The following is a 16,450-nucleotide window of genomic DNA, read 5'->3' on the forward strand; positions in this document are numbered from 1 at the left end:
AAAAACATCTGCTTTGTGTTATATAATTCAATTCAGTTTGTTTATTTGTCATACACGGTTATACACAGGATACAACTTGCAGTTTAAGAAAGCTGACAAGACTTGCATATCACTCCAAGTAAATATTAGAAATGAGGCAATAAAATACAACAAAAAAAATAATAATAATAATAAAATACCATTATAGAATAAGATGATAAGAAAATATGTGATTTGGAGAAATCACTTTTAAAGTCATAAAATTGCTGACAGAAGCACAACAAGGATATACCGCAGTAATAATATTATAATACTGTAAAATCTCTCTGTCTATACCACCATACCGCCCAGCTCCTAAGTTAAACCACTTCTCCCTTACCAAATCCCATCTTTACTTAGTGACAGACTAATCTTAGTGTAGGAGGGCATAAAAGCATATCCTAAAGGACCGCAGCAGCGCTCATCTGATATTGAGAGTAAGATCATAAGGGAGTGGAAAATGTCGTCTATCTATAGCTTAAAGGGTTATTGCTGAGATATGCTTTATGCTGTCTGAAGCTGAAGCGGTTGTGATTTTGCTCTCGTCTAAGTGATAGTAAAGTGCAATATTCAGTCGATCGTTGTTGCCGCATCTCGTGGGATTGATTCTCGTATTAACATACAGCATACGATGAGGTGGTACCTTTTAAAAGGCAATGGATAAGTGCTCGACTGCTTTTCACAGACCAGCAGTGAATGTTTGTCTGTTTGTTTGTTTAAGCGTTGGTCTGATTTGTATCTCTCGTGCTTTTCTTAGTGCAGGACCCAGATGATGAGAACATGAAAAAATCCAGGTAAAGATCCGTGTGAACTTGTTAATGGTCTGCAGTTTGATGCATTAAAAACCGCCGGCTCTGACCTTTCGCACGTGCTCATTAAGAGCTCGCGACGATCAGGTCTCTGCGGAGGAAAATATGCTTTGATCCACATTTTTTGATCCCTCCAGTTGCAGTATAAATCTCTGAAATCTTTACAACCACAAAATTCGAACACCCATCTTTTGCATAGTTTGACACATTGCCCATTGGGTGTTTCTTATGTAACATAACTTTGGTGCTTTTTTCATAGCTCCCATGTGTTGGATACAATGCATAGCCTTTATGGCACATACTATACTCTTAAAAAATATAGGTGCTACGTGATCCAATAGAAGAACCATTTTTGTCTGAATGGTTCCTTAAAGAACCTTTATCATCTGAAGAACCAAAAGGTAGTGATAAAAGGTTCTAAACGGGTATGAAAGTAATGGTCCCTTTGATTGAATGGTACTTTGAGGAACCAAAAATGGTTCTTCTATGGCATCACTGTGAGGAACCTTTTTAGCACCTTTATTTTTAAGAGTGTACTTTTTGTGGCAGGTTAATCGAAACCCATGACATTTGTAACGTTATGTTAACACAATGCTCTTCCATTTGAGCCTGTCTGATCTCATGAGAATTCGTACATATTTTAAAGGAGAACACCACCGTTTTTCAATATTTTACTATGTTCTGAACTTCGACGAATTGATACATCTCTATCTTTTTTCAATGCATGCACTTTTAATCTTTGTACAGCGCCTCGTGAATGTGTTAGCATTTAGCCTAGCCCCATTCATTCCTATGGATCCAAACAGGGATGAATTTAGAAGCCACCAAACACGTCCATGTTTTCCCTATTTAAAGACCGTTACATGAGTATTAATTCATCTAAGTAAAGGTAAGAACATATTGAAAAACGGTGGTGTTGTCCTTTTTAAGAGTTGGCTTATTCTTATTAATTTTAATCGTGCAAAAACGTACGATAATAATAAAAAAGCAAAATGCTGCCCCTAACCCCACCCCAACGTTAAATGGGCAAAGGCAAATCGTACAAAAATGTATACGAATTATAATACAAATTAGCCACCTTGCAAAATACATACGAATTGCCATGAGATGGCGTTAGTTAAGCTACAGAAACACTATGCTGTGTGATTTTTCTAAATAGATCACGGCTTTATATTTAATATTCTACATCATTTCTATCTCTTTTGTTCTCTATTTATTCTCTTGCACACTTAAGGGGCGTGTACACCAAGCCGTTTACGTCTGTGGCCAGCATATGCTTTAAAGGTGCAGTGTGTAAATTTTAGCGGCATCTAGTGTTGAGGTTGCGAATTGCAACCAACAGCTCAGTCCACTGCTCACCCCTCGCTTTTGAAACGCATAGAGAAGCTACGGTAGCTACCACCGGAAAAACATGTTTTTGACGGAGACAACTTAGTAAAAAAAGGGCTTAAGGGCTTCTGTAGAAACATGGCGGCACAAAATGGCGACTACCACATAAGGGGACCCTCTGTGTATGTAGATGAAAACGTCTCATTCTAAGGTAATAAAAACATAACGGTTCATTATAAAAAGGTCTATATACATCCCTGATAATATAGTTTTGTATATTATTTTGCATTTCTGTCAAGAGATCCTTTTAAAAATTACACACTGCACCTTTAAATTGTTTCCAATGGAAGCGCTGCCCTTTTCAAAAACGTCAGCAACTGTCGACTTTTGTCTGCGCTGATCGCCGACGCTCTGCGTTTTATTTTTGCATTCAGAGTAAAATGTTCAACTTCGGTTGACGCTCAGCTCACTTCTCACTCAGCCGTCCAATCACAGTGGATGACGGTGGGACAAATATAACAACGACCAACCGGTGCATCGTTTCAATGACTGATAAACAAAGCAGAAGTATCAGAGCAACCAAAGCGCCACGTTGAAAAAAAAACGCAGGCACTCGCCCATGGACGGTGTCTGCCTGGCGTTTTCAGCCACGTTTAAACGATTTGGTGTACATGCCCCTTAAGTTTTGTTTTTTCACTACAGTATATGTTGGCATACACTCTTAAAAATAAGGTGCTTCACGATACCATAGAAGATTCTAAAAAAGTATGAACGGTTTTTGGAAGAACCAAAAATGGTTCTCCTATTTGGCATCACTGTGAAGAACCTTTTAAGCATCTTTATTTTGAAGAGTGTAAAAGTCTCCTTTTTTCCTTTCTGTCTCCTAATTTCCTTTCTTTTCTTCCCTGTCCTATACTCTCTGTCCTGTGGCGTGCACGGATCGGCAGGGAAAAGTTCCTCACTGAGATTCAGAGTCCTCGCTATGCCAGGCTGAGAGACTGGCACCACGAGAGATCCGCCCGTGCCCTCAACATCTAGTCCTGAACGTTTTGCCTCCCGGCTAACAGGTGGCCGAGATACAGCCGCGCTAGATACAAGCGCATTGCTGAAGCAACACGTGTCGGCTATGGGTGAACATCGACCCCAGCTATAACAGGGCAAAAAAATGGGGGAGTAAGGGAACATAAAAAAAAAAAATTCAAGTAAAAATGGCAAAAACAAAAGTGAGCAACGCAGACTTGGTCGGAAATCCATGCAAACTGAGCCCTACATCAAGTTTTGTTGGGAGTATCTGAATGATGTTGGTCTGTCATAGTCTCTTTCAAATGGTACAGTTTCTCTAACTGGTAATCATGTTGTTTTGTTATTATTATTTTTATGGTTGTTCAGAGGAGTTATCATCACTGTTGCACTCCTGTCATTTCTTTTCTTTTCCTTTGTATTCTTTCTTTTTTCTCCCTGTAATTTAACATAAATCACCATTTTGATGTCATCTGATCGTTCTTTCTCTGGCTTTCTCTCCAGTAGGAGGTGAAAAGACAATCTGTTGACTTGTGTCTCTTGAGTACATAAAACACTGTGAAACTCGCTGGCGTCTTTTTTTAACCTCTGCCTGTTCAACTTTTCATTTAAATATTTTGAGCATGTTTCATTCAAGTAGACATGCTGCTTTGGTATATTTGGTAAAATGATACATTTTGTAACATATATGTTGTTTGTAGATTCTTGTAATATTGCCAGTGTATGCTGATTTGGTTTTGGAACAAAGCCAAAAAATCTCGGTAACACTTTACAATAAGTCCGTATTGTAGTTCATTGTGCATTTAGTAATGTTAACAATTACAACTTTTGATTTAAAAAATGTATTATTAAATGCTGAAATTAAAATGATCTAAGATTAATAAATGCTGTAAAAGTATTGCTCATTGTACGTTCACATTAACAAAAGCATTAACTAATGTTAAAGGCGGGGTGCATGATTTTTGAAAAACACATTGGAAAAGGGAGTCGGGCCGATTACCAAAACACACTTGTAGCCAATGAGCAGTAAGGGGGGTGTTTATCTATCAAAAGAAGATCCGATTCTATTGGGGTAGGGGCATGTTTGTTTAGGTGATTTCAAATGTCAACATTGGCTTTCAGAGCTCATGCACCCCGCCTTTAACAAATACAACCTTATTGTAAAGTGTTACCGAAATCTTAGACTGTGCTTGTCTAAAAATCACAGATGAATTATTTTAATGACGTAGTTAAATCACAATGAGAGGCTTTTAATTCATGTCTGGTTGCTTTGAGGTTTTAGCTAGTGTACTCCTAAAAGTTGACAAACTTTAAAAGTCTCTTTTTCATCGTAGAAAATGTCCTTTTTTCATAGTAAAATGTAAAATGAAAACTTTCTCAAAAGCTTCTCCATAGATTATAGACAGAATCCAATGGAGCTCACTACTATGTAAACGAAAAATAAATATACTTTTTTTTACAGAAATTACAAAAATGTACAGGTATTAAAAAAAATTAACATTTGCTAGATGATAAGATGGTAAGTAAACATGATAATGGACACTTAATAATGCCAAGAAACTTATTGGTATTACACATTTAATATGATCATTTTTGATAATTAAAATGACAACATGTATCCCATTTCAACTTTGAATGGGAAAAGAAACCCAAACTTCAAGAGGCATATTGTCATTTACAATCTCACTTTTTTAAATACTGTCTGGTCATGAAAAGAAAAGACTGCACACAGACATCATTTGTGTGAATGATGTGTTTGCACCCAGGGAACTTAAGGACCTGAATGTATTGTTGTCGACATTTAGTAATGAAACATGTGGACACCTGTGATTTACATAATTTTAAATGTTTAGGGTTCCTACGGGTCATGGAATTTTAAAAGGTCTTTTCCAGACATTGAAAATCTGGGATTTTATATATTTTTTCTCGTCTTCCTCCGGTCCTGTGAGGCGCCAGCGCGACCTCACGTAATATGTCATCACGTCAAGATGACACGGATGACGTATCAAAACAACGCCCGCGGAAAAAATGCCAATGGGGTATGCAAAAAATCTTGAACACACTAAATCCAAGATAATTTCAGGAAAAATTTGCTTACCCCATTTTTGCCTGTTTTATGCACAAGGTCACTTGGGTTTGATGTTTTTGGTCTGGGAATGGACTTGTTTTCTTGGGTCGTTTTGCTCATCAGGAGGGGGCATCTTAATTTGGGAATTTTTAGATATTTTTACTGGAAACAGGAAGAAAAACTGTGATTTTTTTTCTTGAAAATCATTGTTTGCAGTGAAGAAAAAGCATTTACTGTAATTTAAGAATTTTTAGATAGTTTTGTCTTGTTTTCAATAAAAATAAGACACTTTTTTTTTATAATTTTTTGCAGTGTATGTTTTTTTTTATTAGCTAAAACTTCACATACATACTCTGGAGACACCAAAGATTTATTTTACATCTTAAAAAATTTTGAAATGTCCCCTTTAATATAGGAAATTGTACATGCTTCAATTGTATGTGTTTAAAGGTTTGCATAAATCGTTTTGTAGTCGTATGAAGTAGTTTTAACCTGTTTTCTTCAGCTGTGTCATGTATCTTAATGGCATTGTCATTGGCTCAGCTATTCTTACAACGTTTATTCTAAGTAGAAATGTTTCTTTCGGCAGTCACGGTGTATCCTCCTGTCCTGCCAAGACCAAACCTGCAGACAAACCTGATGGAGTTCAAGGTAAGTACTCTCACACTGACTCATGATCCACAGTCGCTCCCACGGGAAGGGCTTAACTCTCATAAAACAAGCACGCGTTCACAAAACGCCCCGGCTGGCTCGGGCAGGCCTGCTGTTAATGGGATAAGAAAAGCCTTTGAGGGAAAGTGCCACTGATGTGTTTATAGTCAAAGATGATAATAATACAAGTCAATTATCACTCTCTTGATATTTATATGAGAACCATCAGCCACTCCTATTGCTCTCCTCTCAAACTATAAGGAGCGTGTGTATTTGTTTTTATAGATCCGAATAAAAGCAATACAAATTTTAATTTCCACTTATCTTTTAATAGCCCATAAATGTACGTACTAACAGGCCTCTGTAGACACATACTTAAGAGATTTCAAATGTATGGAGTTTCATTGTCTTGTATCTGATCAAATGACTGTAGCACCAGCTAAAGCGCCACCAAGTTCCGGTCCATCCTGTCGGCCCCCGTGGGTAACGGACCCCGGTTTCGCCGACCGCTATCACCCGGACAAGACCAGCACCACCGTGACGCAGCATAAGCAGCCTGTCCAACCCACGCCCATGCAGAACCGCAGCTCCATCCTGCAGGCGGCCCAGCAGTGCCCAGCCGAAACCAGCGGACGGACGCCGCTTTGCACCGCGTGCAACAAGATCATTAGGTACTGCTGCCCCCTACAGACATACTCCAGAACTAACTTTAAAATCAGAGCAACCCACAGTACCCCCAAATCAATGGCGACCGTGGCGCTAAATGTCATTACTTACAAGACTAAGAGAGAACACGGAGAGGGGGGAAAAGGTTGTGTCAAACTTCACAAGGCAGCAATATTTCTTAAAATACGACCATATTAGAAATAGGACCATATCCTCAGGCTTTCTGCCGTGGAGAATCGATACGAAATGGAGTGGGTTTCGTCGTCTGACCTGCTATTTCCATTAGAATGACTTTTGCACACTGCACACTTATAAGTGCTAAACCCTGCTGTCGATGCCTCGGCTGACCCTTTCACTTAAATGCAAAAGGCTTTTGTTGCTTGCATTTGTGTTCATATGTGTGTGTATGTGTGTTTTAGGGGACGCTACGTGGTGGCGCTGGGTCGTTCCTGGCACCCAGAGGAGTTTGCTTGCTGTCAGTGTAAAAGGCTCTTGGATGAGGGGGGCTTCTTTGAGGAAAAAGGCTCCATTTATTGTACCAAGTGCTACGACAACCGTTATTCACCCAACTGTGCCAAATGCAAGAAGAAGATAACTGGGGTAACAGCATTTCCTACTGTTCACAACACAAACATCACAACACAGTTCTTTAGAAAAGCTTTTCACACCAGATTCAAGGTCGAGCCATACAGAGTGGTGAAATGGGTCGTAAAATTGTGACCGGGGCTGTGAGATCAAGGCTAATGTCTTATATCTGGTTATAAGGGTTAAAGGAATAGTCCATTTTCTTAAAAGAAAAATCCAGATAATTTACTCACCACCATGTCATCCAAAATGTTGATGTCTTTCTTTGTTCAGTCCAGAAGAAATTATGTTTTTTCTAGGAAAACATTGCAGGATTTTTCTCATTTTAATGGACTTTAATGGACACCAACACTTAACACTTAACACGTAACAGTTTTTCAAAGGACTATAAACAATCCCAAACAAGGCATAATGGTCTTATCTAGCGAAACGATTGTCATTTTTGACAATAAAAATAACAAATATACACTTTTAAACCACAATTTCTTGTCTAGGGTCCGGTCCTGAAAGCGTCAGCGTAACCTCATGCAATACGTCATGACGTCACAGAGGACGAACGCGAAACTCCGCCCCAGTGTTTACAAGTGTGTTGAAAGAGGACCGTTCTGACGGTGTTATCTGTGGACTGATACTAATTAATGACTTTGTGTCAGTTTATTGTTTAAAATGGTCCGCAAATGTGCGTTTTATATATGTAACACGTGACCTCCCTACGTCACTACGAATTTTACGTTAGGTCGCGCTGGACCAGACCTAGATGAAAAGTTGTGTTTTAAAAGTGCATATTTTTTATTTTTGTTGTCAAAAATGACAGTCGTTTTGCTGGATGGGACCCTTGTGCCTCGTTTGGGATCGTTTGTGGTCCTTTGAAGCTCCGTTGAAAAGAACTGTTGCGTGTTTAGTTAAGTTTTAATTGTTGGTGTCTATTAAAATCCTGCAATGTTTTCCTCGGAAAACATGGTTTCTTCTCGACTGAACAAAGAAAGACATCAACATTTTGGTTTACATATGGTTTGCAATAACTGAATGGTTTTAATACTTCAAATAGTCAAAGTTTTAGGGCAATCCAGATAGCAGAGAGACTGGCTGGAGTGAGACTATAGGAGTGATATTTTCTTTTACCGAGAGAAACATGTATGTTGGTTGTAAAATGTTTTTAAATTTATTTAAAGGATTAGTCCATTTTCTTAAAAGAAATCCAGATATTTACTCACCACCATGTCATCCAAAATGTTGATGTCTTTCTTTGTTCAATGGAGAAGAAATTATGTTTTTTGAGGGAAACATTCCAGGATTTTCTCATTTTAATGGACTTCAATGGACCCCAACACGTAACAGTTTTAATGCCGTTTAAAATTGCAGTTTCAACTGAGTTTCACAGGATTTGCGAATCCTTTCAAACGATCCCATACGAGGCATAAGGGTCTTATCTAGCAAAACGATCGTCATTTTTTACAAGCAAAATTAAAAATATGCACTTTTAAACCACAATTTCTCGTCTATCTCCGGTCTTGTGACGCACCAGCGCGACCTCACGTAATTGCGTAATACCGTGGAAAGGTCATTTTAAACAATAAACTTACACAAAGACATTAATTAGTATCATTCGACATACAACTTTAAAGCAGTCCTCTTTCTCCACAGTTGAAAACACCGCGGGCGTTGTTTTGATACGTCATCCGTGTCATCTTGACGTGATGACATATTACGTGAGGTCGCGCTGGCGCCTCACAGGACCGGAGGAAGACGAGAAGTTGTCGAAGTGCATTTTTTTTTCTTGTCAAAAATGACAATTGTTTCGCTAGATAAGACCCTTATGCCTCGGTTGAGATGGTTTAGAGTCCTTTGAAACTGCAATATTAAACTGCATTAAAACTGTTATGTGTCGGGGTCCATTAAAATGAGAAAAATCCTGGAATGTTTTCCTCAAAAAACATAATTTCTTTTCCAATGAACAAAGAATGACATCAACATTTTGGATGACATGGTGGTGAGTAAATTATCTGGATTTCTTTAAGAAAATGGACTGATCTTTTAATTACAATTGTGACCCTGGGCCACAAAAAGACAGCAATACATTGTATGGGTCAAAATTATAGATTTTTTAATGCCAAAAACCATTAGGACATTAACTAAAGATCATATGCATAAAGATATTTTGTAAATTTCCTACCATAAATATATAAAAAATTATATATAATTATAATATTTATCATTATGTATAAGGACTTAATTTTTGACATTTTTAAAGGAGTTTTTCTTAATATTTTTTGTATTTGTAACCTCGTATTCCAGATTTTCAAATAGGTGGATCTCAACCAAATATTGTCCTAATCTACCAAACTAACAAACAAATTTATTCAGCTTTCAGATGATGTATAAAAATATTTACCCTTATGGTTTTGAGGTCCAGGGTCACAATTAGAAATGATTTTACAAGCGTCATATAGCACAGGGGTTCCCAAACTGAATCACAGCTGATATAAAACAGTTAATTATTTTATATTACAATTAAATAAATTATAAATAAATAAAATAAATTATTTTATTAAATTGTCATGTGACAATTACACAACACTACACACTGAGAAGCAAAATAGACAGGTACTGTATGGTTTGTGTACCAATAAAAAAATTACCAGATGACGGTCCAATAGCAGATGATAATAACACTATGTAAAATACTACTGATACGTTGCAAAAAATTATTTTCAAGAAAAAAAAATCGTAGCATTTTTGTCTTGTTTTCAGTAAAAATATAAAAAAATTCTTAAATTAAGATTTTTGATGAGCCAAACGACCCAAGAAAATAAGTCTTGTTCTTACACCAAAAATATAAAATTTAAGTGATTTTGTGCATAAAACAAGCAAAAAAATCTGCCAATGGGGTGAGGAAATTTTTTCTTGAATTTAGTGTTTAGGAAAAATGTTCAAGATTTTTTTAACTTAAATTTGATATTTTTGGTCTAGAAGCTGGACTTGTTTTCTTGGCGTGTTTTGCTCATCAAGAAAAAGCATCGTAATTTAATTTTTTTTAGATATTTTACTGAAAACAAGACAAAAATACAAATAATTTTTTTTCTTGAAAATAATTTTTTGCAGTGTGTGAGCAAAAATGTGCTGTTTTTATGTGTGTCCTTTTAAATTCAAATGAGCTGATGAATTGCAAACACTGATCGCCATAACGGTGGTTTGTTGAAATTGAAACGCAATTGTGCTGTAATTCTCTCGCTCACTTTCTCGCTCGCTCGCTCTCTCTCTCTCTCTCTCTCTCTCTCTCTCTGCACTAAATGGCAGTGCTGTGGTAGAGCAGATTAAGGGGTGGTATTATTATTATTACAATAAGATCCCCTTCTGACATCACAAGTGGAGCCATATTTCAATGACCTATTTTTTTCACATGCTTGCAGAGAATGGTTTACCAAAACTACTTTACTGGGTTGATCTTTTTCATATTTTCTAGGTTCATTGAAGCCCTCGAGATACAAAAGTCAGATTTTCATGATATATCCCTTTTAAAGCATTCAGTTCATGCATATCAATAAAGTGCCTGAAATCCAAATGCAGATAGAATGTGCTTTCTGGGAAACCAGATTAGAAAAGATGAAGCTGATGAGAAAGGACAGCTGGCTAAATTTTGGGCATGTGATGGACAGATTTTCAAAGTGTGAATTCATAGATGCCTTGCGCAGCTCCTTAACACAGCTCGCTTCTCCCCGCAGGAGATCATGCATGCCCTGAAGATGACCTACCACGTCCAGTGCTTCCTGTGCGCTGCCTGCAAAATGCCCATCAGGAACGAGGCCTTCTACATGGAGGAGGGAGAGCCCTACTGTGAGAGAGGTGAGCGAACGCGGCCGCTCTCGCACGCCCGGGCGCACATCTTATCGACAGCCCCTACCGAGAGCAGAGCGCTGGCTCCTGTGGTGTTTAATCATTCAAATGCTGCCACTTCACTTCAGACATCAAACCTGCTCCGCAGCGGCCCTGCAGATTGATTAGGAGATTTCGGAGCACCTTAATGCTCGAAAATCTACTTTAAATAAATACACCATTAAGTGGAGAATCATTTGATTGCCGGCTGATGAAATGCTTAATAATGTTTGTTAGGTTTTTACATAACTTTTTACTTTTTTTGAATCGTGAGCTAGACTTAAACTCACAGGTCAAAGGGTCAACAAGTGTTACAAAGCCACGGTTGTTACAACATCTAGGGGCAGTTTCCTGGACAGGGTTTATCATGTTTAAGCAGCTTTAATGTAAAAATATCTTGCACTAACGCATCTTCACATATATTAGTGCCATTTTTTTTCTCAAGATGCACACTTGTATTGTTTTTGTAATGTTTGTTTGTAAAAACTACTTAACCCCCTAAACTGGTGCTGTCCTGTGAGCGGGACATCTGAGTTCACTTTAATATTTTGCATGTAAATAATTTAATCTATAACAAATACTATCATTGAAAAGGTCTAAGAATGTAGTTTTTATATTTTAAAATATTTTATCAGTAATTATAATGGAGTGACGGTAATTTATTAATTTGTGACAAGAGTATGCAGCAAACCGTTGACACCTAGTGGCCATTGTTGGTAAAACCACAAAAATGTAATGAAACCTAATTTTTTTGTGATAATTATATGTATAATATATATACTTTATTGCATTATTTTTAACTATGGCAATAAATGTAAACCCCTATAACAATTTTTTTTATTTAATATTTTCAAGTCTTTTTTAAGACCAAAATTAGGCTTCTAGACCAGTAAAATTATTTTATATTTAGATTTACTTTGTATATTAGAGTTATATTCATTTGTAGGTATACATCACCCCCCCACACACACTTAAAAAGGGCTGCACCAGTTGAGGGGTAAAGGGCGGTTTCCCGGACAGGGTTTAGGTTAATCGAGGACTAGGCCTTATTTATGTTAAGTCATTTAAGTAGTTTTTACAAACATACCTTATAAAAACACTACATGTGTGCATTTTGAGACAAAACAATGTCACAGATATACGTTAAAATTAGTAAGGTGTTTTTAACTCTTTCAATTTCAGGGAATTTTCTCTTATTTGACGAGTAATCCCAGTGGATAATAGCGGTAATGCGGAAAGCCAGAAATACTCGTCATTGGCTATTACTCGCTATTATCTGTGTATGTTTTGATGATCGCTCTGAATTTGATCTCTATCAAAAGTCCTTCACAAAAATGGAATTATCTCAGCTTTATGCTCAAAATTTGGTGTTTTTAAAGAAACCTACCCAAATTCGAGAAGTGATTACAAGAGAACTAATGAAGGTAGGATGAAAAGCAGTGTCAGTTCTTTCATTTGATATATTGTATGTATATATATTTTAAGAAGAACATTTTCTGGAAGGGATTAAACTTTTGTGAAAATCATAAAAAATGCTGGCGCTGGCTGGCACCTTTTTTTAAACGCTGGCGGCGAAAGAGTTAAATTATAGCAACTCAAACATGCATCTTAGTCTGGGACTAGGATAAACCCTGTTCAGGAAACCACCCCTAAATGTCCTAAAATAACAAAAAAATCCTGGATTCATCTAAATCCTGTCCAGGAAACTGCCCCAAAGTGTCAGAGCATGTGTGCTACATTCCTTTTGTTTTATTTACAGTAAGATATAGAACTGAAAATGGAAAGAGACCCAATTAAAATCTGGGTCACCCATGAGCACCACAGCCTATATCCGCTAGGCCACGTCACTCACACTTTCCTAAAATATTTTAATTCAGTAATTCGTGTCGAGCTGAGCTTGTTTATTCAATTTGTTTCCTGAATGGGAAAAATTCAGCCACCATCCATCTTTAACTTATATTTAAGTATTGCAGTTAATCACATTTGTTGACCTCCTAATCTTACATAAGCAGACATTAAAATTTCTGAAGTAAGTGCGCGTCTTTATTATGCATATAAGCTTGCATTGCAGTTTGCGACGCTTTCCGGCTTAGAAGAGTTTTGCTGTTGTGTCAGCAGCAAGTGGGCAGCTGTTTCTGTTAGAACTAAGAGCTGCTGTTGATAAAATAGCTGCCGTCTCAGCATCCTAAACGGATTGTGCTTCCAACCCCCCAGTGTGAGACCTAAAGTCTTCCTAAAAAAATTGGGCAATCCTTGTAGGTATCTGGACCAACTTCTGTTATCACGAACCAAGCGTGTGCGAACTAAAAAACTGTAATCCCTTTTATTTCTTTCTCTTTTTAAAACTTTCACGTCTCAATCTCTTGGTTTCTGACCCAGCGTTTTCTCCGTTCTGTTCTAATGGGCCTTTTTGTTTGGTTTGTTTCTCTCTGCAGACTATGAAAAGATGTTTGGTACCAAATGCCACGGCTGTGACTTCAAGATTGATGCAGGCGACCGTTTCCTCGAGGCGTTGGGTTATAGCTGGCATGACACTTGCTTTGTCTGCGCTGTAAGTCATTTTGATGCATTGGGACTTGTCCCAAAACTCTGTATTGGACCCTTTGTACAACACAACATTAGAAACAAACCCTCAGATCCATGAGCTTGAACGTTTCTCTACTAGAGTTCGAAAACTTCATCCAGCTGTCGTTTTACACAAGAGTGTTCTCATCCGAAAACTGGTAAAGTTTTTATAAGATTTGGCTGTTCGTTTTTTACAACAATGTGTTTTGAAGTCCTGAATCCGCAAACTTTTGAAGATGGGTTTCAAAGTGCAAGAAACTATGATGTCATGCGCATGTGTTAATTCCCTTTAACCATGGTTTTACTACAGTAAAAATAAAATGGTTACTGTAGTAAAACCTTGGTTTTGCTAATAGTAATCAATACAACAAAAAAGCCGTGGTTACTACCCTTTTATCCAGACTGTAAAAATATGGACGTAGTGTCCGTGATGTTACCCATAGGTTTTTGAAGAGCTTTTTTGATGCCAATAGTAGGCGGGGCCTGCCATTGCATCACTCGTGCACTGAAAATGGGTAAAGAGGCGGGACTTGGTTGAAGCTGAGGTGGCTGGTTGCTGAAACCACGCCCCCTTAGCTCGACTTTAGTGACAGCACTGGCTGTTCAACCGTCGCTCAAGTGGCCACGCCCTTAATTTTGCAGAACTTTTATGCTGTGTTCAGACCAGCCGCGGTAAAGGTGTCAAGCGCGAGTGATTTCAATGTTAAGTCAATGTAAAGACGCGTTGATGCGCGTCTGGAGGTAGACGCGATTCCAACTCATTCACGCGCCTAGTTCGCGCAAATTGAGTGTTGCCGCGTCAAACACGCAAGTAAAAAAATGTGAACTTTGGCGGAAAAACGTGCAGCGTTAACCAATCAGGAGCTTGCTCTAGTAGTGACGTGATTACAGGAAGTGAGCGGAGTCGTAGAAGCCCCTCCCATGACCGAATTTCCACATGAATGTCTCTATGAATAGAATTTCGCGAATGAAGCGAATAAACTCAAAATGTTCAAGCGGCAAAGTAGACGCAGTAGACGCGAATTTGACGCTTCAAACGTGGCTGGTGTTAACCCACGGTAAGGCTTATTATAATTTAATGGGATGAGTTAAAATTCACCCCCTCACAGTTGTCATGAAGGGCAAGATTAGCTATACAGACCAAAATCACTTTTTGTACCAGGCTGTAAACATATTATTTTTTACTATAAAGTTGGCCATTTTAACATGGAGGTCTATGGGAATTAACTTCCTTTTGGAGCCTCTAGTGGCCAGTCGATGGATTACAGTTTAAGTCACTTCTGTATTGGCTTCATCAGAGAGATCGGAAGGTTGACCATTGCTTTTACCACAAAAACATGGTTCATTTTCTAAGTGTCTGTCTATAGGCATGTGCGAGTATAACCAAAACTGTTTATAGACTGCAAAAAATTATTTTCAAGAAAAAAATTCTTAGTATTCTTGTCTTGTTTTCAGTAAAAATGTCTAAAATTTCTTAAATTAAGATGCCTTTTCTTGATGAGCAAAACTAAGCAAAAATAAGTCTAGTTTTTAGACCAAAAATATCAAATTTAAGTGATTTTTGCGCATTAAACAAGACAAAAACTCTGCCAATGGGGTAAGCAAAAAATCTTGAAATTTTTTCTTAAATACTAAATTCAAGAAAAATTCAAGAAAAATTTGTTAACCTCATTGGCAGATTTGTTTGCTTGTTTTATGCACAAAATCACTTAAATTTTATATTTTTGGTCTAAAAACTAGACTTATTTTCTTGGGTTGTTTTGCTCATCAAGTAAAAGCATCTTGATTTAAGAATTTTTAGATATTTTTTACTGAAAACAAGACAAAAATACTAAGAATTTTTTTTCTTGAAAATCATTTTTTGCAGTCTATTTATTGCTCTGTAGCTGCGTACACTAAAAATTCAAATCAACACATGCTTTTATGTTACTTTAACTTAACAAATAACAAGTTATGTCAACTTATCACACGTCAAAAATTTAAAACCAAGTTGTTTTAACTTCATACTGCATTTTTTACAGTGTATACTATAGCATTGCGAATGTGTTCGTAGATCCATGTAAATCCAGATCTTTTGACAGCGTTGTCATGTGTACGTAAAATTTTCAACAATGCAAAGGAAAAACTTACCCCCACAACCTATAACAAATGTCTGCGATGACATTTCACATTTATGCACATGGGTCTAAATGGGTCTAATCCTTATTTTGTTACTTATTCTCTGCAGGTCTGCCATTCAAATCTGGAGGGAAAGACGTTCTTTTCGAAGAAGGACAAGCCACTGTGTAAAAGCCACGCCTTCTCGCCAGTGTGAGGCTCCGCCTTTATTTATCAGTGAGGGGGGCAACAGGAGGTGCTCAACAAGACCAAATACTTTACTTGAAGCCTGTAATGTTTGACTGACTGACAAAGTGATGGATAATGTAGCTACTCTGGCTGTTAACAGCTTCGATCAGCATTTACAAATTCACCACAGCACAGACTCGAACGCTTGCTTAGACTGGCCTCGGTTTAGCGGTCACATTGCCAGTCGTTCAACTGGAATGAGTAGCTTTTGAACTGTTAAAACCACCAATGCCAGAGAGATGTCAGCACGAGTAACAAGGTATTTTCATGAAGTATTTAGCTGTTCCTCCTTCCTCGCTCCTTTCTTCTTGGTTCTTGTGATATTTATGTTGCTCCGTAAACAGCTGAAATACAAAGACCATTGCACATTCCACAGTCTACACTTATATGGCTCACCTTTTTTACCATGTTCACTTACTAGAGATTGTTTTGTTTTTTTGACATGTGGGTGGTGTGAATCTCACAGATTCAAGCATGTCTGGGTCATCAAAATAAAGATGTTTTAAAGTCAGCGCAATAA

At 37.6% G+C, this 16,450-nt stretch overlaps 1 protein-coding gene across 5 annotated transcripts in view; it reads left to right on the forward strand.

Annotated features, from left to right (window-relative positions):
- pdlim7 (PDZ and LIM domain 7) overlaps positions 1-16,450 on the forward strand; it is a 56,240-nt gene extending 39,790 nt beyond the window's left edge. For 3 of the 5 annotated variants that reach the window (XM_055177869.2, XM_055177871.2, XM_073854493.1), the window contains exons 6-11: positions 5,834-5,895; positions 6,329-6,566; positions 6,981-7,161; positions 10,869-10,989; positions 13,455-13,570; positions 15,812-16,450. In XM_055177869.2, coding sequence (XP_055033844.2) covers positions 5,834-5,895; positions 6,329-6,566; positions 6,981-7,161; positions 10,869-10,989; positions 13,455-13,570; positions 15,812-15,898 — 805 coding nt within the window. In that variant the 3' untranslated portion in view covers positions 15,899-16,450. Of the gene's footprint in view, positions 1-775; positions 813-3,103; positions 3,745-5,833; positions 5,896-6,328; positions 6,567-6,980; positions 7,162-10,868; positions 10,990-13,454; positions 13,571-15,811 lie in introns of those variants that run through there. The other 2 variants (XM_055177870.2, XM_073854494.1) reach the window with 2 other exon arrangements.

Source organism: Misgurnus anguillicaudatus, chromosome 16, assembly GCF_027580225.2.
Source record: "Misgurnus anguillicaudatus chromosome 16, ASM2758022v2, whole genome shotgun sequence".
NCBI lineage: Eukaryota > Metazoa > Chordata > Actinopteri > Cypriniformes > Cobitidae > Misgurnus > Misgurnus anguillicaudatus.